Source organism: Knufia obscura, assembly GCF_036327395.1.
Source record: "Knufia obscura strain CCFEE 5817 isolate CBS 148926 chromosome Unknown scaffold_2, whole genome shotgun sequence".
Classification (NCBI taxonomy): Eukaryota; Fungi; Ascomycota; class Eurotiomycetes; order Chaetothyriales; family Trichomeriaceae; genus Knufia; species Knufia obscura.
The window spans coordinates 873,705-901,666 of record NW_027042688.1 but is presented as its reverse complement, the minus strand read 5'-3'; the positions used below and the strand labels follow the sequence as shown (position 1 = coordinate 901,666).

At 50.8% G+C, this 27,962-nt stretch overlaps 13 protein-coding genes across 13 annotated transcripts; 7 read left to right on the top strand and 6 right to left on the bottom strand.

Moving 5' to 3' along the window:
• Nucleotides 1-504: 504 nt before the first annotated feature.
• PMZ80_002191 (uncharacterized protein) lies at nt 505-1,392 on the top strand (the record flags this gene model as incomplete). Its single annotated transcript, XM_064870625.1, has 1 exon — nt 505-1,392. The coding sequence occupies one exon, from the start codon at nt 505-507 to the stop codon at nt 1,390-1,392; it is 888 nt and encodes a 295-aa protein (XP_064733078.1).
• Nucleotides 1,393-1,714: 322 nt separating this feature from the next.
• On the top strand, nt 1,715-2,678 carry PMZ80_002190 (uncharacterized protein; the record flags this gene model as incomplete). The annotated part of the gene is made up of 2 exons (XM_064870624.1): nt 1,715-2,431; nt 2,496-2,678. The coding sequence occupies 2 exons, from the start codon at nt 1,715-1,717 to the stop codon at nt 2,676-2,678; spliced, it is 900 nt and encodes a 299-aa protein (XP_064733077.1).
• A 189-nt stretch (nt 2,679-2,867) lies between these two features.
• PMZ80_002189 (uncharacterized protein) lies at nt 2,868-3,716 on the bottom strand (the record flags this gene model as incomplete). Its single annotated transcript, XM_064870623.1, has 1 exon — nt 2,868-3,716. The coding sequence occupies one exon, from the start codon at nt 3,714-3,716 to the stop codon at nt 2,868-2,870; it is 849 nt and encodes a 282-aa protein (XP_064733076.1).
• Nucleotides 3,717-4,202: 486 nt separating this feature from the next.
• PMZ80_002188 (uncharacterized protein) lies at nt 4,203-5,166 on the bottom strand (the record flags this gene model as incomplete). Its single annotated transcript, XM_064870622.1, has 2 exons — nt 4,203-4,283; nt 4,330-5,166. 2 exons carry the CDS (start codon nt 5,164-5,166, stop codon nt 4,203-4,205), a joined length of 918 nt encoding a protein of 305 aa, XP_064733075.1.
• A 239-nt stretch (nt 5,167-5,405) lies between these two features.
• Nucleotides 5,406-6,164, top strand: PMZ80_002187 (uncharacterized protein; the record flags this gene model as incomplete). The annotated part of the gene is made up of 1 exon (XM_064870621.1): nt 5,406-6,164. The coding sequence occupies one exon, from the start codon at nt 5,406-5,408 to the stop codon at nt 6,162-6,164; it is 759 nt and encodes a 252-aa protein (XP_064733074.1).
• Nucleotides 6,165-6,880: 716 nt separating this feature from the next.
• On the bottom strand, nt 6,881-8,387 carry PMZ80_002186 (uncharacterized protein; the record flags this gene model as incomplete). Its single annotated transcript, XM_064870620.1, has 2 exons — nt 6,881-7,368; nt 7,679-8,387. The coding sequence occupies 2 exons, from the start codon at nt 8,385-8,387 to the stop codon at nt 6,881-6,883; spliced, it is 1,197 nt and encodes a 398-aa protein (XP_064733073.1).
• A 649-nt stretch (nt 8,388-9,036) lies between these two features.
• On the bottom strand, nt 9,037-10,053 carry PMZ80_002185 (uncharacterized protein; the record flags this gene model as incomplete). Its single annotated transcript, XM_064870619.1, has 1 exon — nt 9,037-10,053. The coding sequence occupies one exon, from the start codon at nt 10,051-10,053 to the stop codon at nt 9,037-9,039; it is 1,017 nt and encodes a 338-aa protein (XP_064733072.1).
• Nucleotides 10,054-10,373: 320 nt separating this feature from the next.
• Nucleotides 10,374-11,645, top strand: PMZ80_002184 (uncharacterized protein; the record flags this gene model as incomplete). The annotated part of the gene is made up of 2 exons (XM_064870618.1): nt 10,374-10,626; nt 10,675-11,645. The coding sequence occupies 2 exons, from the start codon at nt 10,374-10,376 to the stop codon at nt 11,643-11,645; spliced, it is 1,224 nt and encodes a 407-aa protein (XP_064733071.1).
• Nucleotides 11,646-11,992: 347 nt separating this feature from the next.
• PMZ80_002183 (uncharacterized protein) lies at nt 11,993-13,660 on the bottom strand (the record flags this gene model as incomplete). The annotated part of the gene is made up of 2 exons (XM_064870617.1): nt 11,993-13,412; nt 13,467-13,660. The coding sequence occupies 2 exons, from the start codon at nt 13,658-13,660 to the stop codon at nt 11,993-11,995; spliced, it is 1,614 nt and encodes a 537-aa protein (XP_064733070.1).
• A 1,169-nt stretch (nt 13,661-14,829) lies between these two features.
• Nucleotides 14,830-15,839, top strand: PMZ80_002182 (uncharacterized protein; the record flags this gene model as incomplete). Its single annotated transcript, XM_064870616.1, has 2 exons — nt 14,830-14,871; nt 14,922-15,839. 2 exons carry the CDS (start codon nt 14,830-14,832, stop codon nt 15,837-15,839), a joined length of 960 nt encoding a protein of 319 aa, XP_064733069.1.
• A 2,496-nt stretch (nt 15,840-18,335) lies between these two features.
• Nucleotides 18,336-19,373, bottom strand: sap49 (Spliceosome-associated protein 49; the record flags this gene model as incomplete). Its single annotated transcript, XM_064870615.1, has 1 exon — nt 18,336-19,373. The coding sequence occupies one exon, from the start codon at nt 19,371-19,373 to the stop codon at nt 18,336-18,338; it is 1,038 nt and encodes a 345-aa protein (XP_064733068.1).
• Nucleotides 19,374-21,404: 2,031 nt separating this feature from the next.
• On the top strand, nt 21,405-23,312 carry TUP1 (general transcription repressor; the record flags this gene model as incomplete). Its single annotated transcript, XM_064870614.1, has 2 exons — nt 21,405-23,036; nt 23,085-23,312. The coding sequence occupies 2 exons, from the start codon at nt 21,405-21,407 to the stop codon at nt 23,310-23,312; spliced, it is 1,860 nt and encodes a 619-aa protein (XP_064733067.1).
• Nucleotides 23,313-25,285: 1,973 nt separating this feature from the next.
• AZF1 (DNA-binding transcription factor) lies at nt 25,286-26,488 on the top strand (the record flags this gene model as incomplete). Its single annotated transcript, XM_064870613.1, has 1 exon — nt 25,286-26,488. One exon carries the CDS (start codon nt 25,286-25,288, stop codon nt 26,486-26,488), a length of 1,203 nt encoding a protein of 400 aa, XP_064733066.1.
• Between the last annotated feature and the right edge of the window lie 1,474 nt (nt 26,489-27,962).

Below are 27,962 nucleotides of genomic sequence, written 5' to 3'. Positions count from 1 at the left end.
GCCTTCCATATCAGGCAGTTCTGTACTGGCTGGTGATTCGTTAGATAGACGAGTGTGAGCGGCGTCGAGGGAATCGATCGAAAAGGGGCGAAAAGAGGTGACGTTAGCGAAGCGTGATTGGCAACTCGTGGCTTACTAAATCTCGCTACACCTGCCTCTGATTGCAGTCGAATGCTTACTCAGGTTCAAAGTCACATGACGAGGCGGGATTCTCGGTAGAGATGGCCTACTCCGTAAATTCCGCTCAGCTTTTGCCTCGTGCCGAGGTCCGCGAGTAACCCCAGAGTTCATCTCACCTCCGCCGTGAAGCTCTGAGCTTTTACCGAGCTCATTGCAGGTCTTACGAATTTCATCTAGTCCGCATAGTAACAGCCACAGCAACACCGTAACGAAGATATAGTATAGTCAGCGTTGGTACCTCAGTACGAATATTCCCCTGACCGAAAGAAGTTTCGGCCTGGCAAGACCTCACAGCATCATTCGACGACAGCGACCAACACCACAATGGCGCCCACATCATCGTTTCAGAAGCCTCTCCCAGAGCAAAGCTTCGCAAAAGTTCTTTTCCCACAACCACACACCATCCTCATCATTTTCAATCGGCCACGACACCTCAATTCTATGCCCACAGCAGTGCACCATGCCATGCACAACCTTCTGACATGGTACGACAACGAGCCATCTCTTCGCTGCTGCGTAGTGACTGGCGCTGGTCGAGCTTTTTCCGCCGGAGCTGATCTCAAGGAATGGGACCAGCACAATGCGAGCCGTCAGGCAGGCAAAGAAGGCGTACGGCAACCACTGCCTGCTGGCGGTTTCGGTGGCCTCAGTCGAAGGACAGGCAAGAAGCCTGTAATCGGTGCGATCAACGGTCTCGCGTACGGGGGTGGTATGGAGGCTGTCGCGAACCTTGACATCGTTGTTGCTTCGAAATCAGCGAAATTCTGTCTGTCGGAGGTGAAGCGTGGTGTTGTTGCTGCGGCGGGTGCGTTGCCTCGTCTTGCACGCGCGATTGGCAGAGTCAGAGCTATGGAGATGGCGCTTACGGGTCGTGTTGTGTCTGCTGATGAGGGGCAGCAATTTGGGTTCGTCAATTATGTGGCTGATGATCATGCGACTCCCACTGCTGAGGATGAGGACGAGATCATACAGAGGCCCGTTGTACAGAAAGCCCTTGCCATTGCTAAGGACATCTCGGCAAATTCGCCTGATAGTGTTATTATCTCGAAAGCTGGTGTCAACAGTGGGTGGGAAGAAGGCAGTGTGGAGAATGCGACTAGAGTCCAGGACTTGTTATATAGCCAGAGGTTGGCGGATGGTGAGAATATACACGAGGGCGTTAAGTCTTTTGTGGAGAAGAGGGAGCCGCGGTGGAGGGACAGCAAGCTGTGATCGTGTGGTACGATCAGCAGCGGACGTCCGAAGGCTAGGTTTCCTCGTTCATGACTACGACCGAAGGCGTTCATCTAGAGTACAGCACATGACCGAGTCAGCAACACAGTGAATTGTTTGCACGGTGGTCGCAACTTCTTCACCTCGTTCTTGCCTATGTCTGCCTGAATACATACAAGCGTGGCCCCACCTGCCACTTCATTTCACTTATAATGATGCTCGTTCTTGCGCTTTCATGCCATCAAGACAGTTCAGCCCGTCTCTAATAGCCGAGACAACGAACCTCTCATGTCAACCCTCACACAGATACAAGACCACCACAATGACTGACGTCTTCAGGTTTCTCGACTTGCCTGCAGAGCTTCAGGTGAAGACTGTCAAATACTACTTTGGCACATTTGACATCGTACTCAACCAGCATCCTTTCAGAGCCGCCGGTGGTCACCTCATGTCTCATAACATCAAGACTGCCTCAGGACGCGCACAAGATACCTGCCTCCTCTGGACCTCCCCAGACCTGCGAGAGATGAGCAAACAGATTTTCGACAAGGCTTTCACCGGACTACTCGACTTCCGCCAAGGTCAATGCTGCACTTACGCCCCCGTTGACCTTTACCCCGAACTGCTATCGAGCCTGCCAAAGGCGAAAGTCAAAAAGATTGTTTTAGGGCATACACACTGCTACCATGCTTGTTTTGCAGCGAATCCAGAACGCTGTGTCAAGACTATCTTCATCGACCAATTTCCTAACATCGAGGAGATCGAAACCTATTACACACGCTCGGACGACTTTGATCCCGATCCTCTATTTCCACGAGCTGCGTTAGACGCTGCTAAGGCTGGAGTAATACATGAATATTATGCTATGCAGTCGGTGAGGGAATATATCGAACAACACGTGCAGCAAGGTACCAAAAGCTGGGTGCCTCAATTCCGTCGGCTAGTTGTTAACAAGTCAACGTCCGCCAAATTCAGTCTCACATTTGCATATTTGAGTGGATGTCACATGCCCGCACTCACAGTCGAGCCTTGTGAGATTGTAAGTCTAACCATAACATTACCTCTGCGTCGACAAGCGATGCTAACGTCTTTTGGCTTGACAGGTACTGAAACTCGAGGTCGTAGATATCACAAAAGCCAGCTTTGGCAACTCGCCCTATTGGGAGCAACCCCAGGATATCAGTGCCATTCAGATTACATCTGTCGACATTTTCCCACAAGGAACATTCAGAGAAAGATGTGATCTCTGTCCGGGTGGAGTGCCACAAGAAGTGGATTATCATTGAAGCTAGAACTCCTGAGAATGTGAGGGGCCGCATAGTAGCGGACATGAAAGACACTTTTGCTCCGATCCTTCGGTTCATGTCTAACATGAGCCGCAGCACAGAGAGAGATGGCGAACAATGAGCAGCAGCGGAATATCGATCGGGCTTGCACATAGACGGCGTATCCGGATCGCATGCGAACCAAGCGTTTCAGCAACGTTTGTTATAGACCATCCTCCGTAGTCTAACAGATGAGCTCCATTCATGCATCGTGTACTTGCCCAGAACGACAGGATCCGCATCCTTGCTCAATAAGAAAACACACATAAACTCAAATCTCATAGGAGGAGAGCCCATCGCAACCGTCATCTCAACAATCGTTCTGACGCCCAGATACCACAAATGCTCCAGCTTTTCCGTACAACGCGCACTCAAGCCGCGGATAGTCTCCAGCATCATCTCCCTCAACTTCTCCTCTGACACAACACGAACGAAGAATTTTTCTTCGCCGAAGCCATTGATGTTACCGTCAAAGAGTGTTCCGTTGCACGACGTAATCGCCACCTTCAGATTAGGTAGCATCAGCAATAGATCCCGCTTGAATCCGCCGAATCCAGGCGCGCTGGATTGTAGCACCGTGATCGATTTCCGGAGGTTGGCGTTGCTTCGCGCGCCGATATCTGGGCTCTCGGAATGAGGCCTGCTGCATATCACCGGGTCAACGTATAAACAGCCTGTAAATGCCTTTCTGCTTTCACTGTCGACGAGACGTTTCAGGTCGTGACTCACGAGCTGTAGCGAGGTTATGTTCCAAGGTCGTTCAGCTTCAACGTCGCTATTTGGCTGCGTGGAGTGATGTGCGACCTTGAGAAGGCTGCGTGTTGGGAGGGCGGGACCCATGCGGTCCTCGTCAGTAGGATTAAAGATTGCATAGGACCAGTCTGTTAGGCATGAGTTGGTGATTTGAGCTTGGAGCTCTTTGGGGAGGTCGTTGAAGCGGAAGGATATCGAAGATGTTAGACCTGCTTCAAACCCTGGCAGCTGATAGTCCGTCACCATACTTTCTTTGAATACAAATTCATTCAAACCAGTATGCATCAAGACTGTCGAAATGTACAAAGGATGAAATGTCATGATATTGGATACCACAATAGACCCTCGGTCCGGAAATGGAGAAACATTGATGCCAATCCCAGAGCACTGGCAGGGGTCACATCGTCATGTGATTGAGTTCCTCGGGCTATGAATCGGCAGGGACTCCCACGCTTCAAGTTGCATCTGCATTTGATTCATCCTTTTATGCACGAACGATTCCCAACAATAGACACAGCAACTGAGCCAGACCTGTTACTGGATGCTGTACTTGCAAAAGTCGTTCCGATACGCTTTTGACTTGCTTCGACTTGCTTCGACTTGTTCTGGTGGTCCAAAGCAATTCGAGCCCAGCCACATCTCAATGCCTCGCTCATGCGCCCAAAAACCTGGGTGAGCTTGCCAGGAATGCTCTCACTCACGCACTCTCGTGTCCTCGTCGAAACCCTACTATCACCACCACAACGAACCCTTCTCCAAGCGCTTGCCATAAATCTCATGATTTCCGTCCTGCTTCAGAACAGCGTAACACACCTGCATCGAGATTAGTTGCATTCATGCCAAGCTTGTGTGTCCTTACGATATCAAAATTACTACCAACCAAGCCGAATGAGAATTTAGCAACAAGCTCAATGTGTGACTGCCAAAGGAGTTCTGGGTCCCAGAGAAAGTCCTCGTAAGCACCTCCCTGGAACAATACGGGGCGACCTTTCTCGTTAGCCACGGCACCTGCAACAGAGTACAGTAGCACATTGTCAGGTATCGCTGACAGAATTGCATGCTGCGGAGCATCCAAAGCTGGCAGCATACATGAGATGGGTCTAGTGCGACCATGATCTGCTAAAGCTGCGATTTTGTTGACATGTGGCAAATTGGCGACCAAATGTAGGTCGACATCCCTCAATTGACAGGCCCACGAGACGTGCCGAGTCAGCTCACGTACAGGTCCCAAAGCTGTGATTTTGTTGGTGTGGTTGTGTGTGATGTCGAACCAATACTCCTGATGTACTGTGCCGTCGAACTGTTGAGCCATGCGATCCATAGTACGGCGACTGAAGTCCTTGCTGACGAGACGAAGAGACATGTCGATGCGAGGCTCCGCCTTGAGCTTGAAATCAGGTATGCTCCACTCTTGGGATGACTGGTGTTGCAACCTCGCAGTCCAGAGTGGAATACGCTCTGCTAGGGCACTGTCCAAGATCAGCAGAATGCAATCATAGTTGCGTTGGCCATATGGACGACCATCGGGTGTCAAGGGTGTGAGAATTTGCGATCTTTCGACAACGGTGGTGATCATGACTGGGTCATCAAGAATATCTTGGAGCGTACGCCAGGCAGAAAGAAGCAGCGTTGGCGATAGCTGCACGACGCCAACAGCGAAGGATGGTAAGGCTCGAAGGAGAGTAAGCAAAGCCATGATGGTACGGCCAACGTATGCGATCAGGCTTACGAGAGATGAATAAGAGATGACGGAAAATATTGTCAACGTTCGACTACGACCTTGAGTGAACACCTTCACTTTATTTGCCGGCATTCACCCGTACGCGTGCCTGATGTCATCAGAAGGCCGCTTGCTGCAGCATAAGCCTCGTCCGATGAATTCAGGCACTTCTCTCACCGTTGCTCTGCACCGCAGAGACTCGATCCACCAAATCAATGGCGACCTCGTTCCCATTCTTGCGCCTGCCAGCAGAGATACAGATCGAGATTTTCAAGCACTACTTCAAAGCGCCCTTCGATTTAGGCTTATCCGTTATCGAGGAGCAGAGCGTGTTCTTTCCTCCTAAATTATTCCCAGCAGAGAACTTCCAGCACGATGGCGCAGGCAAGAAAGAACACCTATGTGTCCTTTGGACGTCACCGGATCTTCGCGAACAAGCACAAAAAGCTTTATTCGACAGCTTCTCTGGCAGGCTGGTGTGCTCCTTCGATGAGCATGGCATGCTGCCAGTCAAGAAGAGCACTTTCGAGAAGAAGCTACTTCCGTGCCTACCGGTTGGCAGACTGAAATCGGTAACATTCGACGACGAAAAAGAATTCAGTCACGGGCCAATGCGCATGCCGATGAATACGAGCTGGAAAGCGTTCGCGTCAGTCTTCGAAGGGAATGGTCTATCCAGCCTAATGACTATTACTGTCAAATATCGGGGGTCGCACACCAAAGGAGTTAAGAAGGACAATCTCGAAAATTTCCTGGATGGCAAGAAGGATGCGGCGTGTCGCGACTGCATTGGACCAAGATTGCGAACACTGGGTCTACCCGAGCCTTCTCGCATTCGCAACTCAGTAGGTGAGACTGTCGGGCTGTATCTGGTCGCCCAGCAGCCATGGGAAGTCATCGGCTTGCAAGACCTGGTAAGCTTGCTCCTTCCACGTGTGCTGGTCAAACGTACAGCACAAAAACGATCATACTGACCCTGCTTTCTTGACAGACCGTTGAGATTAATATCATCAACCCTCACGAATTCATGATTGAGAAAAGATACCTTCCCCATTCTTCTGAAAGTACTTCACGTCTCAAGCACATGAGAGCTCTCTTTCGAGGGCTCACGAAACAAGCAAGTTAGGTGGCAGGCAGATGTATGAGAGACTCGAAACAACGTATATGTCCCGCAAGCAGAGATATATCAGCTGTCATCCAGTTTGAGCCTTAAGGCACAGACATTGACAAAGCTTTGGTACTACTGATGCAAGAATGTAAATGTAGATTGCTTATCCGGGTTCGTCAGCAATCCCGAGGGACAAAGCAAGAAGATTTACGGGGGAGAACGAGACATTCTCGAGGAATGTGATTGAACGACCGAGGCACTGCAAAGCTTGAGATACGTTACTGGCCACTAGGAAGAGTTAGCTACATACTGTTGCGAGAGGTCAGCGCGAACTCAGGAACTAAAACAAAGTCCTGCTAAAAACACGTCGATGACTCTAATAATTTGCGCTCGATGCAACCCGACTTCCCTCCTTGGCAGCGTTGTGCTCATCCGTGACCTCCAAGCTTATCTTCGCTGGCCCTCTGCTTCCTTGCGGAGATATTGACGCATTCTCTTCTATTCTCCCTCCATCTTGTGAGTTGTCCCATTGTCTCCAGACTCTTGAGTCCTGCAAGGGATCTGCCCGAGATATGCCTTCGATCAATTGGCATTATGCGGCTGCACGCTTGTGATCTCGCGCGACACAACACGAAGGTTATCAATGTTCTCGAACTCATACATGATCACATAGTATTGCCAGTGTTGGGCACCAGTAGGAGTCTCCTCGCCAAACCGCCAACTGCCTACCACGTAATGCATGTAGTCGAAGAACGTCAGTCGAACGGTGACTGGTCTGCCAGTAGTTTGCGTGACGATCGTTTGGCCATAGGTAGGAGGGAAGAGTGCAATCTGTTCAAGTGCGTACTCAGTAAAAATATGGTCAAGACAGCCATCGAGTAAGTTTGGGATTTGGCGTTCGTGCGTGATAGGAGGAATGTCCTCCGAGCGATAGTATTTGATGGCGAACTCGACGCTTTCCAGGTTGGGGAACGTTTCTGCTAGGTTGAGTGGACATTTGCATAGAGCCTGCCCTTGATCGTCGTAACCATCTGCATTATACTCATCGTCCGAATCAAACTCATCCAGGGCTAGCAACTTCCGAGTCAACTCTTGAGTCAACTCTAACTCGTGAGTTGTGAGTTGAAGATTAGAACTCAAGAGTTGACTCGCGAGTCAGCCTTGGCGTAGAAATTCTTCCTAAATGGGTATAGTGCTCATGCTTCTTCCGTCTAGCCTTAAATAAGGCTTATCCGAGTCTAGCATAGCCCAGCATGGCGCCGCCCAGCATGGACAGAAACTAACCTAATTCGGTTAGAGTCCCTACTCGCTATAACTCTTGAGTCAACTCATGAGTTGCGAGTTGGTTTTCAGCTGACTCGCGAGTCAACTCTTACTCACGAGTTACTAGGCCTGACTCATCGGACTCGTCCTCGGTGTGATGTTCTCCATCAGAGACGTCTTCATCGTGCTCATTTCTCTCAGACACAATTTCTTCGTCGGATTCGGATCTCTCACTCTGACTGTGCGCATCGCCGGAGCACTGCTCGCACACAGCGTGTTCCCAGAGTCCATCAAGATCGTAATCGAAGTATCTCCCAAAGTTATCCTCGTCGGCTGTCTTGTCTTCGTGATCTTGGTCATTGATCCCAATCTTTCCAGGAGGCTTGCGGAGTTCGCCATTGATGTACAGTGTTGTCTCCTCATCGTAATCAAGATTGCACTTCGGCCACTCTCTGCATTGGCATTGTTCCATTTCACCCCACGTGATGGTCTTGACTTTATCCTTCGGTAGACTCTTGTATACACTTACCATGAGCTTGCCAAGACACTCCCCGAAGCGTGGACAGAAGTGGACGAAGTCTACACGGCCACTGAACCCTTCATGAAAAGCCTGCTTCGCCTGTTGGTAGAGCTGTGGTGACGACCACAGCGCAGCGTAAGTTGAACGACAGTCCTTGATCTCCTTCTCAACGAGGCGGCCCTCTGGACCAGATTCTTCCGAGACACTTCTTTCAATCACTATGTCGAAGGGTGCATCGAGGTAGAAGGTAAATACCTTGACTTGCAGCTCCATTGGGAGTTCTAGGAAGCGGAATGGTTGAGCCATGTCGAAAGCAGAGAAGGTTGCAATGGACAATGTGCTGAATTTTGTGGTGAGCTTGTCGTGACCCCTCAGGTAAGTCGATGGTGTATGTTCAACGGAAGGATGGAGTCGAGTATATCTGTAGCCTGAGTCGTATTTCCTTGTACCAGAACAGCGGCGACATGGCAGAATCTAGGATCGAAAGCTGTGAAAGGTTCGAACCAGGTGTTACAGCCCTCGTTAGTGGCTCTTCTTGTCCGTAATCTCGATAATTGATAAGCGATTGTAAGAGGATAAATGATCTTGCAACGTATTCTCGAAGAGTGGTTGAATTTCCGTATGGTTCGATTGCAAAGTGATGAAGTAGATCGAACAGACAACAAGACTTACACTATCGGTCGAATTTTACGCATGCACTCCTGTGTTTGTACATCGCTGCCGCGATCGAAGGGGAGTATCACTATGACTTGCATCCTGACTGCTAGGCCCGGATACCGACTACATGCCCCTTGTAGGACAGTCTGCCGGTAAGGGCAGATTATGAGCAGCAAGCACAACTTCCTTGTATGACCTGTGCTGACCGCCTCGTCGGCTGCATATCCTTGTGAACCCCCTGTTGAGATATCACATCTGCACTTGCCGATGGATAACCACGTAAAGCCTGCCATGGCAGCTAGAGATGTAGCCCATTCCCGTTCACTTCACCGTTCGAACTCAGACCTGCACCGTCTTGTATAGCTTGCAACATCCTTGGGTTAACACCGCGACTATTCGTCTCCTCTGCAACGGCAAGCAACTTAACAAAGAAGTCTTGCCGCAACACTTCCATCAGATAATCACTCGAATCAATCATGTCAGTTGCAGCATATCTCAGAACACCGCCGAAAGGTTGCGCTGAGGCGTCTCCCTTCACGAATTGCCGCTCAACATCTGGTAGTGACGATTTGCTAATCTGGGTCCAATCGATGTGTGCTAGTCGTGCTATGCACTCAAGCAGTCTGCCTTGCGATATTGTGGCTTGTTGGAGACCCTTTTTGGTAGACAGATCGTGCTTGGAATTTGTCAAGGACGTCCACTCGAACAACAAGGCATATATCTGTGGGTCGGAGAAGATTCTCCGCCAGAGGAGACCTTGACCGCGTGCTTCTCCACTTGCTGCTTGGGCTACCACAAAAGTACTTGTCGTCGGACTATCAACGTCAAGCAATGCTGTGAGAGCGTCAAGAGCTTTGTCTGCGACCTCTGTACTTTCTGTAGACAGCCAAGTCGTGATTAGAGTCTGAGTTAGGGACGGACTCGTTGCCACAAATGCCGCGCCACTTGGAGAGTCGGCTGCTTTGAGCAGATAGGCCAAGATTAGCAGTTGTATCGGGGCGACTGGCGACTTCAAGCCATCTTCAAGCTTTTGTGAAGTGATGGTTTCCTTGAGTTCGTCGAACGGCAAGGAAAGCACGACTTGCTCCAAAAGCCTGGTCAAGGGTCGTGGGTCTTGCTGCAAGGTTTGTAACGCTGCCTCTCCTCCACTCAACGTTTCCCAGAGAGTCGCTCGTGAGGTATGTGAATCAGCATTCCGCGATGCCCTTCTCAGTAGTTCCTCATCAAGAGCAGTGGCCGGATTCGCCTTGACATGGTCGAGATGAGCAACGACTTCACGAAACAGGGCTGATCTGTCCTCGACTATCTGGTCCATATTGAAGCTAATTGGTGACGACTAGGATACGCCGGAACCATCGCTGAAGGTCAAGAGACATAAAACACAAAAGTAGTCGCAGAAAAGTGAAGCTGACGTTGCTTCGTGCAGCCTTGACGCTCGTGATGAAAGAGGCAATCACGCTAAAACTCCGCAGCTCCATATCTCTGCCTTGACGCCTGAATGACATAGTACTATGCTAGCAAAGGCAACAAACACTCTGCCTGCTACCATTCATCTGATGTATTTCCAGAACTTCGACCATACCCTAACCACGACGACCTTTCTGAGGTATACTTCTTTCTGATATTGAGGTGGGCATGGCGACATCTGTGGTGGCTGCGCAGGCCTCGGACAGTGGGCAGCGTGTCCTCTTACACCCATTAGTCCTTCTCACAGCCTCTGACCTGATAGTACGGCATCAACTGCGACAGCTGGGAGGGCCAATCGTTGGAATATTGCTAGGTCAACAGCAAGGCACCCAAATCACCGCAGAACATGCCTTCCCAGCCAAGTTGGACAATGGCCTGCTCGATCAGACGGACGACTGGACCAACAAAAGAATAGCTCAATGTATGAAGTCTATACACTCTCTATTTACCCTTGGCTAACCAGAGACAGATAAAGAAGTACATCAGAATCCAGTCCTCGAAGTCGTTGGGTGGTTCACACTTTGCCCTGAGAGCGGACCTCTTCCAGAACACGCAGCACTCCACAAGCAACTTGTTTCCCTTCACGCTGAGAATGGTATCATGCTCGCAATACATGCCGCAGAGTTCAAGACGATGGATGGCACAAAGGGCAAGGTTCCTGTTTCGGTCTACGAGAGCATCCCTGAAGCCGAAGGTTCTGCACCAGAGAATGCTATGCAGGTCGACGGCAAAGAAGCAGCAGGTCTACAGTTCAGACCGGTTCCCTTTGTAGTCGAAACAGATGAGACCGAGATGATCGCCATCAACTACGTCGCTAAAGGAGCTGGAAGCGCTGCAGCTGTGTCGCAAACATCGCAATCAACTTCCACAAAAGCACAAGAAGCCTCACAATCGGGTACAAAGACACGACCTGCAGACCAGAAGGAGGCACCAGCTCAGACAGGGCCATCACTCACACTCGAAGAAGAGGATCAGATAGCGGGCATGACTACAAGACTCAACAGTGTCAAAATGCTGCAAGAGAGGTTACAACTGATGTCGAAGCTGGTCGGATCGTCACCCCCTTCATATCTTTCCGACCAGTCCATCACATTATCTCCTACGGCTCCAAGCCCCGACCATCTCGCACAACTTCGAAATATCCAAGCTCTGCTTTCAAGGCTGTCCCTGCTCACTCCTGCCGGTCATGGTGAATCAGAAGCCCTGAGGCAGGCTGGACAAGCACAATCAAACGACGTGTCCATTACCTCAATTTTGTCAATGCTTGGCCAGGATATCCAAGAACTGTCTGAGCTAGGCCGGAAGTTCGCCACAGTCGAACAGGCCAAAAGCTCGAGAAACAAGAACAAGGGAGGTTTCAACCAGGGAGGATTTGGGGCTATGGACGATTTCAATAGCCGCTCGAGTAGGCTTGACATAGACTCGGAACTGATGATGTGATGAACGAAACATGATGCGATGAAGGATACGATGCGGTAGACCAATTACGAATGTGCATAGCGATGGCGTCTTCTGGGAGCATACGGACGGTATACAACTGCTACGACTTACAAATGGATGCAATGCATCTAGGACAATGAGATCACTTTGTGGAAGACTGTGTTGTTGTGATGTACTGACCGTGCCAGAAGGTCTCAGATCTTTGAGCATCTCTTCAATTTGGAGGAAATCGTTTGCTTGTACGCCAGCATTTCAGGTAGAAGTCTGCGTTTCCATTGATGTCACTCGAGCTCGATCCTCACGACCTCGAACGTAACCACACAAAACCAGCATATAGAAACACTACTTCATCCTACCCTCCTGTACTTAATATTCCTCGCTCCCATACAACCCACCGTGACACCACTGCCCCCATCCCCAGACTCAAACGCAACCGACCAATACCCCGGCGTCGGAGCATCAAGACTCCTAAAACACGCAAGCCACCAGACATCCTCGCCAAGCCGCCGCATAACATGCACCGGCCCTTTGCCTAGGAACCCATCAAAAGCGCCATACAGCATCGCGCCGCTACCAGTGACGTGAAAGGTCGAGTCGATTTCTTCACTGTAGTACGTACCAACGAATGATATCGTGTCAGCGCTTACCTCTGTTTCTGCGAGTCGTCGAGCCGTGAACTTGCGGTGCTCTCGTGGCCGATTCACACTCAGGCTGTCGTTTTCGAAACGGATGTTCATCTCTTCGGAGGTTGCTTCGTTCTCATTTAGGACTTGAAGTTTGTCGTCGTGTCCATCGTAATTTGCTGTTATCTCGCCGGGCTTGTCCTGCTTTACCACGACTGCGAGCTTGGCTTCTTCGTCGAAGTAGTTGCCAGTCCAATTTATCTCTATCTTTGTATTTTCAGGCTTATGGTCTGAGATCTGCAATTGCGCTATGGACGGCATCGCAATGAGCTTCTTCATGGTGTAATCCGTGACAAGTTTCGTGTCAGTCTCGCTGTTCAGCAGAACGATATGCGACAACCGCTGTGCTGGCATGTAAGTACGTCGCAATCGGAATCCCGCCAACCCTCCACTATGCGATACGGTCTTCTGACCTTCAATCTCACTGTGTACGAGCCCATATCCGTAGTTGGCGGGCTCCCCATCAATGTACTTGGGGTCCACGGCGTTCTTGTAGTAGCTGCTGTTCTCAACCTGTGACTGGCGGTGGACATACTTCTCATAAGCAATCATATCCTCGAGGCTGGCTGATACACCTGCGTCTCCAGCCCACTCTATCTTGTTCAAGTAAGGGACGTACCCTGTCTCCTCGCTGCCCTCGTAACCAACAATTGGCGAGGGTAGTCGAGCCATATCTGCGCGCAGTGCAGCAGTCTTCATCCCCACAGGCTTGAAAAGTTGTTCTTGCAGCAGATCGTTCATAGTCTTACCAGTGACCCTTTCGATAGCCAGACTAACAGCAACGAAGTTCGTGTTCGAGTACGAGAATTGAGTGCCAGGCGCGAAGTGAAACCCACCTAGTCTTTTGAGAGCCTCTGGAGCGTCCTGGTATATAGAGAAGCGATCTTGGGGTCTGGCACCCCAAAGTACAGTCAAGATCCAGTAATCACGCAGACCGGACCTCATGCCCACGAGACGTTCGAGCGTCAGGTCTTCGTGTGAGGCAACGGAGGCTGGTAGAATCTCACGCACTGCGTTCAGAACCGCATCGGCGAAGTCTTGACCCTTTTCTGCGATGAGCTCCGTGAGCACCAGGCAGACCATCCTGTGATATGTCAGTAGGTTTTACAGTTGAAGTGTTAGTAGATGCTCGACGCACTGTTTGGAGATTGAGCAAATCGGGAATATAGTATCCGGCGTCACTGGCTCTCTGGTATCAATGTTTGCATATCCCCAGGCGTGCTTCGCGATGAGCTCTCCATCCTTGAGTATGGCTGCCGCACCACCAGGTACACGGAATGCTGTAGGCACGTCTTGCGCCAGAAGTCTCTGGCAGTCGGTTGTGGCTGTCATTTTTGGGGATATGCTAGATGACAGTCATGGAAGGGTTGAGTCTTTCTTCGACTGAAAGAAGGAGCTCTTGTTACGAATACTTTGCCGCTGATATACGGCCTTGAATGTGGGGCCGGGTACACAGCTGATTGCCCTACAATGTAGGCTAAGCACTTGTTGGAATCATGAGGCACGCGTGTGATAAGGCTCAGTATTATTTACCTGCTGTAGCTCGAAACTACCTTATGCTGGTCTTATCCCGCTGATTCGGCAATAGTGAGGCAAGAAGGTGAAGCAATTTCAAGCTGCCAGTGTAGAAGGCGCGGTAGGGGTTGTTGCCTGGCAGCCTTTTGCCTGGAAGGCGACTCCTGCAGGCTTGAACTTTGACAACCACACCTCGGAAACTCAAAATGAGCAACTGTGCGGCGAAAATTAGTGCTTGAAGCGCTCACGACGAGCTTCGGTCACGTGATACCGAACAATTCTGAGAAACCTCGGATGTTTCAGGACCTTGCAGGGTTCCGCTCAAGCTAGTGAAGCTTACTGGCATTCGACGCGTTTCAGGTAAATTCATTTTCGACCCTTGTTGTACCAATCAGTCACCTGCGACACAAGGGACCAGGTACTGGTACTCGTCTATCTGACAACCGGCGACAATCTTCAGATGCACGAAGCAAATGGCATCTTGCCGTATAAGCTGAAGGGTGAATCGATGTGCCTGGGTCATTCAGCGCGCCTTCTCAGTCAGCTATTGCCGAAGTCGGAAGAAACTGGCCAGGCCCAATTTCGACTCGAGAGAGTCCATCTCGTTTCCTTATGGCCTCAGTGTTCGTGGCCTAGTGTGTCAGCTAGTCAGCTTACTACCGGTACTTTGCCCTACAGTAGGAGACCTTGCCAGGATATCCTAACGCTCTCCTTCACTGTCAAGTCACTTCTCATTTCATTGCCTGTCCTACCACCCAGTCAGTCTTTCAAAGCTTTGTGTCCTTTACGTTCCTATCATCCGTCCTTGTGCGACAGCAATCGATCGAGTCTCGCACCTCCGTGACACTTCTATCTGCCCCGAATCTGCTACTGCAGCTCCAAAGAATATCAGATCTTCGCAACACATAGGTCATCTTCACCCTTTTCAGTCTTTTATGGAACTGATCTTGACACATCCGATCTGTTATTCGTTATAGTCAGGCAGGATGGATTCGATACAGCGAGGTTTCTCAATGCGGATAGCATCGGTCAGCTACATCAGAAGTTTGTTGCAAAGGTTGGTGCTAACATCCACTAGACGAAACACACGCGAAAGTACTTGGGCGAGTCTCACGATCCGCACTTCATCCCAAAGTCCCCATTGATCGATCGGCAAAAGTTCTCGGACAAGGATGAGGCAGAGCTCAAGCGCATGTGCGTACTGGCCCTGGCCGACATCCCCCATTCGGACGATATGACCGACGATGCGTTCAGATATCTAGGCAAGCACATCATAGCAAAAGCACCGAAAACCTCAAATCCGAAATCAGAACAGGAAACTCCTGCAAAAGAAGCTCCAGAACCGCTGGTGTTTCCGACTGGACTGGGAAGGGCATCTGTAGGAGATGACACAGCTACACCATCGGAAACGTCAAAACGGGAGACACTTCAATCGAACAACACAACACCCATGACCACTCCAGGCGTCACACCTGGCGAGACAGAGAAGCGCCTGTCGGACGCAGGCAGACGACCTTCGACTGCTGCTCTGTCCAATCTAAGGACCGAAGTCAAGACTTTCAAGGCCAACGCTGTCTATTCTTTTCTCAAAGATCCCCTCCCAATGGCGCGACCACAGACATCTGCTACCAAATCGCTCACGCATCTCCCGTCGTTCGCAAAGAGCAAATCCAAGGGCAAGACACCTGATCTACCCGGACAGGCCAAGGCAGACCCTGTCATTGGTCAACCAGACTTCAACAAGAGCTTGCCTGCTATCCCGAAGGTGTCAAGTCCCGATCATCCAGTCGAGCCAATACCGAAGGAGAAGTCCGGCGCCATCACCCGAATGCTTAAGACTGTGCGACTGCCTAAGACACAGACACCACCGGTAGTCCAAGCTAGGAGCACCTCTACCGACGCCCCTCGACAACTTGAGCAGCTCAATAAGACATCGGACACGGCTGCGACGAAGAAGCACAAGTTCGGCTTCTCATCCATCTTCCATAAGGAGTAGCACGAACATGAAGAGATCTACCGTTGGCTGAACCCGGTCCCTTCAGCCCAGAATAGCAAGGAACTCTGGATCTGCGAAAACCATACGATTCATCACTCACGACCGATACGCAGCGATTTGTCACATTTTTCTCCCGATGTTCTTTAATCGACACATCTAGCAAGGCGTTATCGGCGATACATATACTACACATGGAAAGTTATCATGTTTTTAGCTCTCGACCACCATATGGGGGGCCGTGAACATAAAAATCGTTCAAGAACAAGTTCATCAGCTTCTGTGATTCTGATATACTTTGTAATATATAGCTAGATCTTACTAGAAAGACACACTTACCACACTTATTAGACGCAGCTCAGCTAGCCATCAAGCACTCTCCACATTGGCAGTATAAATATTTCTGCTTTCTTCATTGCTCCTCCAACCGTCATCCTTCTTTGCTCGCGCGTTGTACCTAATCTCAATATCCTCCATACTGGTATGCACACTTCATCATCAGATCCGCACATCCTCTGTTTCTTATCATGACCCCCCAATACAGCTGCCTACTCCTCACGTCGGATGTACTGTACCATGAAAAGGGAGGAAACGTGTCAACAACTAACTAGCTCCTTCCTCATTTTCAACCAACATCGAGCTTCCCTTACACGCCACCGCTTTTTCACGCGGAAAGCAGCCTAAGCTGAGCATCTACTCAGCTGCCGACTGGGTCTGACTTGCGCCTCACAGCCTACTGTATGTGTATTGAAATCGCGCCCACATCATCCAGAGAACGTGATCTTGATCAGATCAGACATGACACCGAGCCGGTGCACTGTATAACCACCACCACCTTCTATCTTCCAGTGTTCATGTCCAATCCTTACCTGTCTACCTAACAGCAAAGAACAATCTCGTCACTGGCTCGTTCGTACGTGCGTGCTCAGCCTGCTACACGGTCTCCGCGAGGTAAGACGCACCAGTCCAGCTATGAATCAAGTCGACATCGAGCCGTTCTCTAGACGCTACACAGTACCATCTGTGTCCTGACAGGCGGCCTAAACCTCGTTTGGTTCTTTTTTCTGCTAGAGGTAAATGCGCCTCGCAGTGTACCGTGAGCAAGCAGCGGATCAAGGGCGGCGTCGCCTTGCAGAACGGAGAACAGGGAATCGATTGCGTGTCTTGGACATTGTTCACATAGAGCTGATGAGGGCGACGTCTGTGTGGACTTCGGGCTGCTAATGGATATCAGCAGTGTAGGGTCACGGGGATGTGTTTAGAAATATGGCTAGGAGGGAAACAAATGGAAGGCGATATAGGTTGGTTCGTATCGTTTCTGATTGCATATGACCTGGTCGTGTACCTATAGTGAGAAGGCTTCCAAACAGGCGTACTCCGCCCCGGAAGCGTCGTTGGATTTCTCTCATTCACTCTGTCCTCCTAGGTATCGTGACCGGTTTCTGTAATCTGTGCTTCGCACTTGAAGGATGATGATGGTTAGCTCGACATGCAAGAGGAACAGAAGGCCATGTATATGGAAATGGAAGACATGAACATGATGCCCTAAGATTGAGGTTGTGACCGTGGTGATCTTGATTTTGTAACGGCCACACGAAACCCGTTGTAGCAGTACTTTGGTACTGTCCTCAACGTCCTCAACAATTGCCAGAATCTAGAGAGTGACGCCGAGCAAAGCCAGATGAGCGTCTTCGATGCATTCGGCATTTCAGAATCTGTTGCTGTTGCTGTTGCATATCCACCGATCATTCCACCTGCTTCCAGCATTTTCTCTTTCTCACATCTGTGACACCAGATCTTGGCCAACAGTTATGCTTGCTCCCTGCTCTAAGTCAGCACCTTTTCAACATTGCCATACTTAGACGGTGGCTGCAGGTATTGAACATTTGGTCTTTCTGTCTCAGATCTAACGCGACGGGAATGGAATAACGCACATCGTCCTCCACAAACATCGCGTGTCTTCAAATGGCTCGAGTTCCGTCTTCCCGGGCCCCTAGTGGCGTCTGCTCGGGGTTGCCGCGCCTATGGTGCTTCATTGAGCGTTGCGCTCGTCCGCTTGATCAAAGCTTCAGTCATGAACCAGAGCCGTGGCGAAAGAGGCGTTGCAAAACCAAATACAGCCCCTATGCCGTCGGCAGACCCTGCTAGTCAGACGGAATTCTCAGCCCCTAGTCTAGTGGCTTGGCTCCCGCTTAGATGCGACTTGTAGCGAGTAGATCGAGCTGCTATGCCGAGTTTGGTCGACAGCCCCGATCGTGCCGATAACAATGATTCCTTTGAAGGTACATTCATGCTATGCGGCAAATGTAGCCGAGCACTTGACGCGGAGAGGTTCTATTTGAAAACTAGAAAGCACATGCTGACTAGATCCCACCACGCACAGATCTACGCTCTGGCACGGTTTGGGTCTGGCGAGGTGCCAAAGAGACCTCGTCGGTCGTGCGGAATTCGAGGCTGTGCAGAGCAGCGCATGTGACAATGATTGGTATGAGGCCGTGCTCATTTTCTCATGCCGAAATTCTGAAAGCCAGGCGGCAATGAGTGTGGACCACCAGCAGCTTGAGGCATAGGCGGCGGGGGACCTGCGAAGTTTGGTGGTTGAGGATACTGCTGTGGAGGCTGCTGAAACCCAGCTGGCGGCCCATTAAACCCGGGCGGCATGAATCCTTGAGGCGGACCTCCATAGCCTGCATTCTGTGGTGGCGGTCGAGCAGGCAGACCACTCGGAGGAGCCGCAAGAGGAGTACTTGGTGGGGGCGGCGGTCGGGCTTGAGCTGGAGGAGGGACATGCTGGTAGTTGCCGTTGGGCTGTCCGAAACCTGCGGGCATCTGTGGCATTCCCTGTGGCATGCCTTGAGGTGCGCCCATAGCAGGGAAGCCAGCAGGAGGAGCAATTCCTGTAGGAATAGTGGCAGGGGTTGGCTCGACACCATGAGCTTTGGCTTGAGCAGCCAACATGCGCTCTGCCTGGTCACCATGCCTCTCGCCCTTGCCGTCTTTCTTGTAGGCATATTGTACCGAGACCTCCTTGTTCATCAAGTACTGGCCGTTCATATTTGCAATAGCGTCATCTGAGGCATCGAAGTTGGAGAAGGAAATAAAGCCGTAGCCTTTGGACAAGTTTGACTCGTCTCGGGCAACCTTAGGAGGCGCAACAAGCGTGCCAAAGCGACTGAAGGTATCGTACAACGTACGCTCGTCGACCATGGGATCCAGATTTCCAACGAAAAGCTCTGCTCCAACCTCGACTGACCGCTGCTTGTCGGCGCTGGCCTTGTTGACTCTGATCTGTTTGCCATATAGTCGTATCTGGGTCATTATTCGTGCGGCATACTCGGCGTCCTCTTCGGAGATGAATTCGACAAAGCCATAGCCCTGATGCGATTGGGTCACTCGATCTTTGGGAAGGTGAACGTTAACGATGCGACCTGCTTGGAGGAAGAGCTCCCATACCAGAGCGTCTGAGACTCGCTCATCTAGGTTGCCAACGTAGACTGTGCTGTCCTTGTCCTGCTCCCAGTGCTTTGCGCCTGACATCTTCGAGCGCGTAAAGTTGTGGTTGTCGACTGATCGTGATGAGGACAAGGCTGGATAATTCTGTGAGTGTACTTGGACAGGCATGCTATTTCGGGAAGGTGCGGCGACAAAATTATCTGGACGCGGAAGTGACGACCAGCAGATTCCCAGACCCGATCAGCAGTCCGAAGTAGGAATCCATCAACCACAACTTGCGCCCTTCTGTCAAACTTCGTCGCACTTCATCTTTCAGTTCCTTCAAAATGCTGCAACTTTCAGAAGAGTCGAAGGTGAGTCACAAGCTCACGAATTGAGCACCGTCTAATGGAACCGTAGGAGCGCATCTCCAAGATCCTCGACATCACCAAGGAGGTTGTTCATTATGGCTATCTGCCTCTCATATTATATCTGGGTAAGTATCCAGCATAAGAGTACTATCATCGTCCTGACTTGATATGAAGGCTATACACGAAGCGAGCCCAAGCCCGCCCTTATTAGGTATGTGTTGTGAACCTGTTCCATAGGCTTGTGCTAACAGTCACCAGTTTGATTTCTCCTTTCGCAAGCTAGATACACACTTAGTACACTACGAGAGCGCTTTGCTACCGGACGCCGGATGCCGTGCCAAATGAATCGCGTTTTTCCATCAGCGATCGGCCACGAGTGACGAAGAATGCTTATAGGCAAGCAGGATCATCTGGACACTTGCTTTGCAAATTTTAAAGACTATGCATCATAGACTGTGTCGACTGTTTTGCTTACCTCTCTCAAAAACTATTGAATGCATGGCGATGGCGAAGTGAAAATACCCATGTACAATATTGGTCGACCAGCCTGAGGCAGGAATATGGAATTTGAAGTCTATGTCACAAGACTGTACAATATCAAACAAATGCTTAAAATGGTACTTCACAAGACAAGCTCGCTCAGCTTCACACCTGCCTTACCTGCCATTTTTATTCGTTCACGTGGCCATTGTCCGAGGCCACGGTTCTAGCTCGTGGAGTTTGAGGAGTTCCCATGCGTTTCGCACTGTGGGGATGGCGTATTCCCACTGTTTATATGCTGTCATCGCATGGTTCTCTGCACTTCGCGATTTTACCACGATCTCGAGGCGAAAGCGCGACCCAGGCCAGGCCACAATCTACTCAGCACGTCTCGGGCGGAAGCTTGGTTGCTCAAGCAGCCGTTAAAAGCTCTTGGCACCTGGTATCATCTTTCGAGTGTGACCTGGCAAGCAATTTTTTAGTAGGCGCTGGACATTCTTGCAAAGTACAAATCATGGCCATGCTTAAACGTTGGAAAGCGATACAGCAGGGTCAGAGTATACGCGACTTAGCTGGATTATGCGGCTATCTTCTTGAGTCTGCATCGTGCGTGTTTGCAAAGCTTGTACGCTGCGTCTAGGCAGAGTAACAAGATAGCCGACGTTACTTGGAAATACCATGGGCCGTGTGAAAGACGATCAATGCAATCGAGTTGAGCACACGATTGACATGGTAGTCAGAGCTCGAACACAATGCAATATTTTAGGGTTGCAGGTGCACGCCTGCAAGTGTTGGGTTTGCAGGCGCTCGAGGCGCTGTTGCGTGCATATCGGCCACGGCTGATTTTCCGGCTAGCCTCAACTCCATGCGGCCCAGGCTGCTTTCCAGAGGTTGATGTCTCCAAAGCTTCCAACCGGTGGAGCCTACCTACGCCCCCAGCTCCACCGCGCACAAGCTGGATCCGCGCGACATGAAGCATGTCCATCTCTCTTTCGCCCACCACCGTTGTGTTTCCGTCCAACTTGTGTCCCGCTCACCACAGCACCTGCTGAGTTCGATCTACTACCTTTGTCGCGGCATCCTGCCAAAATTTGTTGTCAGTTATAACCCGCTCGAATTCAGGAGCGTCAGGGCTCGTTTACGATCGCGCTTGGACTGATCCTATTCTGGACTCCTTGCCCACTGAACCCTACCCTTAGCGTGCTTTGGGGAGTTTTAGAGAGCTCGTTTCGCGAGGCTACAACACATCAAACATCGTTCTTGCACGGTCCCAACGTCCTACAACATGTTCTCCAACACTCAGCACCGTGGCACGGTTGGCCAGCCCAATCTTGGACCTGGTCAACCTGCTGCTCACAACAACCGGCTGAACGAGATCTTCGATACCCTACGAGCCGAGTTCGAGAGCCAAAACAGAGGTTCCGAGCAGATGGAGACCCAAGTTTCGCAACAGATACAAGAGATGGAATTGATTAGGAACAAGGTCTATCAGCTGGAGCAGAACCAATTGAAGATGAAACAAGACTATGAGCAAGAAATCCGCATGTTGAGGCACGAACTCGAGCTTCGTGGCGGTGCTCCTTTGCAGACACACCTGCCAGGCCCGCCGCAACATGGCGGTCCTGCACAAGCACCACCTCCTGCTCTCGGTCACGGCCAGGGTACCCTCTTCAGTGGCATTATGGCGAACCAAGGTCCAGGAGGTCCTGGCCTAGCACCACCACCTGACCAGCAGCCGCCTCCACAGCAGCATCCTCTTGCACCCCCTCCACCTAGCGGGCAGCCTCAAGGGCCGGCACCGCCTAGCTCCTTTCCTGGCTACCAGCAAGGTCCGACTCTGAATGGCTACGCGCCCCAGGCACAGCCGCCAACAAATTCTCCAGGTCCAAGCAAGCGGAACATTACTAATCGTGGTCCCGGGCCTGCTACTCCTCAGCAACATCCAGGGCAGCCCCAGCCGATGCCATACCAGACCAATCCTGGAGCTTCACCACAGATTCCACGCCCAACACCGCCTGGTAACGACATGCAAGTTGGGCCTAGGCATCAAATGCAGCCGCAATATGCGCACCAGATCGGAAACGTGGGCAATCAGCTAGCAGATCTGGAACCAGAACATTTGCCCGACAATTTGAAGCGAGTAGCTAACGACTGGTTCGCCGTCTTCAACCCGAATGTGCCTCGAACACTGGATGTGAGCCTGGTCCATAACTTGGTCCATGAATCTGTTGTTTGCTGTGTGCGTTTTTCAGCAGACGGTAAATATGTTGCCACCGGCTGCAACCGAAGCGCCCAGATCTTTGATGTAAGAGATGGCAAGAAGGTTTGTGAGCTACTGGATGATTCTGTTGTAGACAAAGATGGCGATCTCTACATCCGATCTGTGTGCTTCTCTCCTGATGGAAAATTGCTTGCGACAGGTGCTGAGGACCGACGAATTCGTGTGTGGGAGATCGAGACTCGCAAGATAAAGTGCAGTTTCGATGGTCATGAGCAAGACATCTACAGCTTGGATTTCTCTCGCAATGGCCGACTGATCGCATCAGGTTCAGGGGATAAGACCGTACGGTTGTGGGACATCGAGACTCGCGGACAAATTATGGTTCTCTCGATTGAGGATGGTGTGACAACTGTCGCCATGTCACCTAACGGTCAATATGTCGCAGCTGGCTCCCTCGATAAGAGCGTTCGCGTATGGGATTGCTCGAGTGGTTATCTAATTGAGCGTCTAGAAGGTGGCCAAGGCCACAAGGACAGCGTCTATAGTGTGGCGTTCTCGCCGTCCGGACGAGAATTGGTTTCTGGCAGTCTGGACAAGACCATCAAGATGTGGGAGCTTACTCCACAAAGGGGCTTGTTGCCAAACACCAATGTCTCAAGCACTGGCAAGTGTATCAGGACCTTTGAAGGACACAAAGTAAGTGAATTTTTGACCAATTCCAAATGTCATGCTAACTTGTGTTAGGACTACGTGCTTAGTGTGTGCTTGACCCCGGATGGCCAATGGGTCATGTCTGGTTCGAAGGATCGAGGAGTGCAATTCTGGGATCCTAACACAGGCAACGCCCAAATGATGCTTCAAGGGCACAAAAACTCGGTCATCTCGGTGGCACCATGTCCTACAGGTCATCTTTTCGCGACAGGCTCTGGAGACATGAAGGCACGTATCTGGCAGTATGGCCCATACAGATGATTGAAGAAAGCTTACTACGTGAAAATGATCTTCCTTCGGTGTCATGCGCATCCGCCGGTACGATGGATTGACTGTTGTAAGCACAATTTTGGCAGGTTCGGCGATTAGACCGTTGTACCGGGGGGTCATGCGGATATCTGGAAGGATTGTCTAGCCATTCTGAAACAAGTTGGGCGGGCAGTTTCTTTTGCTCGCATTTTGGCGCAAAGTTTTTTGAAGCTAGCTAGGTTCAACGGTGCGGCACATGGACGGGGCGACGGTGCAGAGCATCGTAAATGGCGCAGGTGGGATCGGTAGGCTGTGAAGCATTGGAGCTATCGAAGCTGTCGCAGCACAGTAGGTTCTCTTCCAGGGACCACATTTTGGATGCTGTTTGACCAACGGAAGGCATGTGCGATGCCGGCCTTAGCGCCATCCTAAGGACTTAGGAGTGTTGGCTAAGCTAGGATTAAAACTTCATGTTACATTCCTGGAGTATTAATAATGTGTTCGCTCGGTGAAGTCGAAGGCTGACAGGCTTTAAATTCGGTGCGGCTATCATATCGCCTGACATGATTTCCTGGTGCCTTGAAGCAAGCACCGGGAGGGGCCGACGGTACCTCGTGGAGCATAATGATCGACAGCTTGAGGCTGCTGTAACCCAACCGAGCGGGCATCATTCATGGTTTGTAGGATGACTTGCTACAGCAGAGCAATTTCAGCATTTTCAGACATAGTTGCCGACCACACAGTCACCGACGCGCAATACTCGACGCATCCCCTCACCGCTCATCCTCTTGTGCTGTGCCAGGGCAGCATACATTTATACGAATAGTCTAGGGAGTACATCCCCTGTGCCTGCTTGCCTACCATGCCTCAGGCGGAATTCTAGCTACCATAGGGACAAGGTACCTCAAACACCCTATGCCAAAACCAGTTGGTTAGAACTCATCGATCGACTATTGCTGTATTGGTAGAACAACGTAGCTCGATCAGGGTTCGACGATGGCTTCACTCAGAAGCCGTTACGCCGTCTCAGAGGAACAACATCGTGATTGCAGGGAAGCGAAAACGTGGAATGCAACTGCGATTGCTGATCATAGACGCAGAGGGAAGTCATCAACAAGAGGGAAAATGAACAGCTTCGATGGCCCCCAGAGAACGATTTTTTGGAGCCGCTTGCGTGAAGAACAAGTGCTGTACTTGCCTCATCGAGCTTAGCTCGACTCTCGCCAAACTTGACCGAGCTTGACCAAGCTCGTGCAAACTCTGATGAGCTGCCCAATACAATGTCGTCCCTAATTTCCGTCGTTGCATGCGATACCATCCATGCCTGGTGCGGAACTTTCTATCAAGCTTCTCATCGCGATCAGGACAAGTGCAGATCTAGACGGACACCCCGTCTACCATTGATGCATGAAGGGAACGTGGCTTTTCGCTCCATGACGCATACTGCGCCTATGATTGCAGAGAATCGTGGGTCCAGAATGCCGGCTGCTTGGTATCTACACTATGGGAAGAAGGTATGGCTAAGAAGTCTAGTGTCGAGCATTTTATTCACGCCGTTGCAACGCGCGCTTGATATCGGGCAGTGCTTGAATTATTCTCCCTGCTGGTCGAGGTTTGAACCAGTATCGTGGTGGGTCATTCGGCTCCCACGCACACTAACCACTCATATGCTAGTCATCGAACTGATACATTACCTTGACAGCCCCTTCAGTCACCACTGCGCTACTCGTATCCCGCTCTCCATGACTGATCCTCAGATACAAATTATTACTGCTTGTGCTGTCCGTGGGCAGTACTCATTGGAGAATTCAATACTCTTATCCTTACGCCCACCATAGCGGCAGATCCCTACAGCATAATAGTACCTTTTTCCGCCAATCATTTATTACAGATCTCTCATCCATCTACCCACGCTCTTCGTCAGACACCGTTCTGGTGATTGCTTGGCTTCATATCTTGATGAAAGCCTGCACTTCACATCCAACATGATGTTCGACAACAGCTTTCCTAGATCCCATCCTCAAAATACGTACTACAACAGCCAGACTCCAGTATCCAGCATGCCTCCTAGCAGTGAGCAAATAGATCTTCATATGCAGCAGCTACGGCAGTGGGCTCCAACCTCGGTGCCGTACAGCAACGGACTCAACACTATGGCGACAGTGTATCCCATGACATACTATCAACCACAAATGCCTCTTTCACCAGCATCTACCACGGCAGGGTACGAATATCCTACTTCTGCGGTATCCATGACATATGCCTCCAATCCGACAGCGGCTCTGCATATGCCGCGAAGCTTTCCTGAAGTTCAGGACTTTGACAGGCAGTCGTATCGTCAGTCACCTAACACGCCTGTAAGTTCTTACCAGGACAATTTCGACGCATTAGAAGAGATGCAGTCAGTCTACTCAGACACACCGTCAAGTATGACGTCTGACAACTTTGGCACATTTCACAACACATACAGTCACAGTCTCTATCAGGCACAAAGTACACTATCCACGAGCTCTGCTCGTCCATCAATCGGAAGCGAGGATGAGAGCATGAAAGCGTTCAGGAATCCGCCGCAGAACCAGCCAACAGAAGTCGATGCGCTGATGCAGGCGCTTGTAGAACCTTCAACGAACTCAATAGGCGAGCAAATGCCTCAATTCGCCCGCAATGGCAAAATCAGAAAGCATCACTGCCCACTCCCTGACTGTCAAAAAGCTTTCTCACAGCCAACGCATTTGAAAATACACCTTAGGTCACACACAGGCGAGAAGCCATATTGCTGCCATGTTGCTGGCTGTGGTGCTGCCTTTTCGCAACTGGGCAACCTCCGAACGCACGAGCGGCGCCATCGGGGAGAAAAGCCGCGCAGGAGATCTAGAGCACAATCAGATCCTACTTCCTCCTCTACACAACGACGGTACGAATGCAAGCTAGACGGCTGCAGAGGGTTAGGCGATGGCACAGGAAAGGTCTTCAGCCAGCTGGGAAACCTCAAAGCACATATGAACAAGTTTCACGAAGACACGTTGGCACGCCTCAGCACGCATTTCACGAATCAGAGTTACGAGGACGAGTTCGACATATCGAAAGAGGAGGCTGAGCTGAGGGAGTACTTCAGATCACTCTACAAGAACTGCAACAAAGGTATCAAAGGTAGAGGCAAGGGCAGACGAGTCGCGGTGGTCGTATGAGCTGCCAGACTCTCGACTCAGTTCACTCTCTGTTTTCCTGTACGGGTCAGCTGCCGCGGAGGCACCCTGAACCCGAGCTGCCACCCCTTCGGAGCATGAAGTACCTGCAGCTGATGACCTACGCCTACTCCGGGGGTCGATGGAGCTGATAGAAGACTATCGTCTCATTGTACGAATATAAAGCTGTACGAATAATGAGCACATCATTTCAAATAAATCTTAGGTGAGGTAAAGGCCCAAGATAAAAGCTAGCGTGGGGGAAATGCAAGCAGAGCAGTTACTTGCTGCAATGCAATTCATTCGAGAGGTCATCAACGAACAGGGAAAGACCTGTCTGTGTAGGTACGTACGTAGGAACGTACATAGGAATATGCACCATTGACACAATCCATCACATTGCTTCCAAGATCTGTCTGTGATGGAGCTCCGCATGCCTCCCAATGATCTGGTAAACGGATCCGAGCGAACCAGTCGTTCGTGCACAAGGTTGTCCGGATAGACGTTAGCCGCTTACCCTCGGCACGAGTCACATGTACAGATCGAGACAGATGCGTAATGAGGTGCAAGCCAAGCCCAGAGGCTGCAGGCTGCCGTCAATACATGTCTCTATGATCGATTCTTGACCGTCTCGGATGAAAATAGAGTAAGCAACCTTGGACTGGCACGAACGATGCACGGTCGAACCTTGGACGTCCGTTGTGGTAGGAGTACAGCAACAAGGAGCAATCCAGACTTGGTAACAAAGACCGAGCGATCCACCCAAGATTTCCGAAAACAGCCTTACAGCCATCCGGTACTCTTCAGCCCAGCATGTCTTAGATTGCCGTGTTTCGGGATGCGGCGGTGCGGTATGCACCTCTCTCGTCTCGAGAAACGGGGAAGTATGGGTGCAAAAACGATATTCTCATAAGATATGTAAGCATCACATGGATGAATCCGCACGACTGAATTGAGGTCAGATAGGCTGGAGCTGAAGCACTCGTCATGCATCACCTTGAAAGTTCAACTCCACGCGTCGTCCCGAGTCGGATCGAGCTCCCTGCCACAGGGGAAGCCACTGACCGAAGAGGCTTAGTGCTCCCCATCCGCTAAGGCTCGTAACCTAATCTAGTCGTGCTCACAGTGTCGCAAAAGTCGCAAAAGCCGCAGCCATCATTCACTCCATGAACCCCATATGCTGTACCATTGATGTTCCTGCAGTTCTACCGTACCCCAAACCTTGAAATTAGACGAATGCACCTCGCCATTGAGTGGCTAACAAGGTACGATGAGTATCGTCGTACTGAACGGCCAGTGCGATTCGTTATATGATTCTGGAGCGCATACTGTTCGCTTCTCCACGGGCACACCTCGTGCGTGTCGAAACGCGCGTGCAGCTCAAGATTCGATTGCCGTGGACAAGTCCTTCCTTGGAGAGATTTCATAGCGTCACTTTACGCACCGGTATCTCCTCGCACACCGTAAACCATCATCG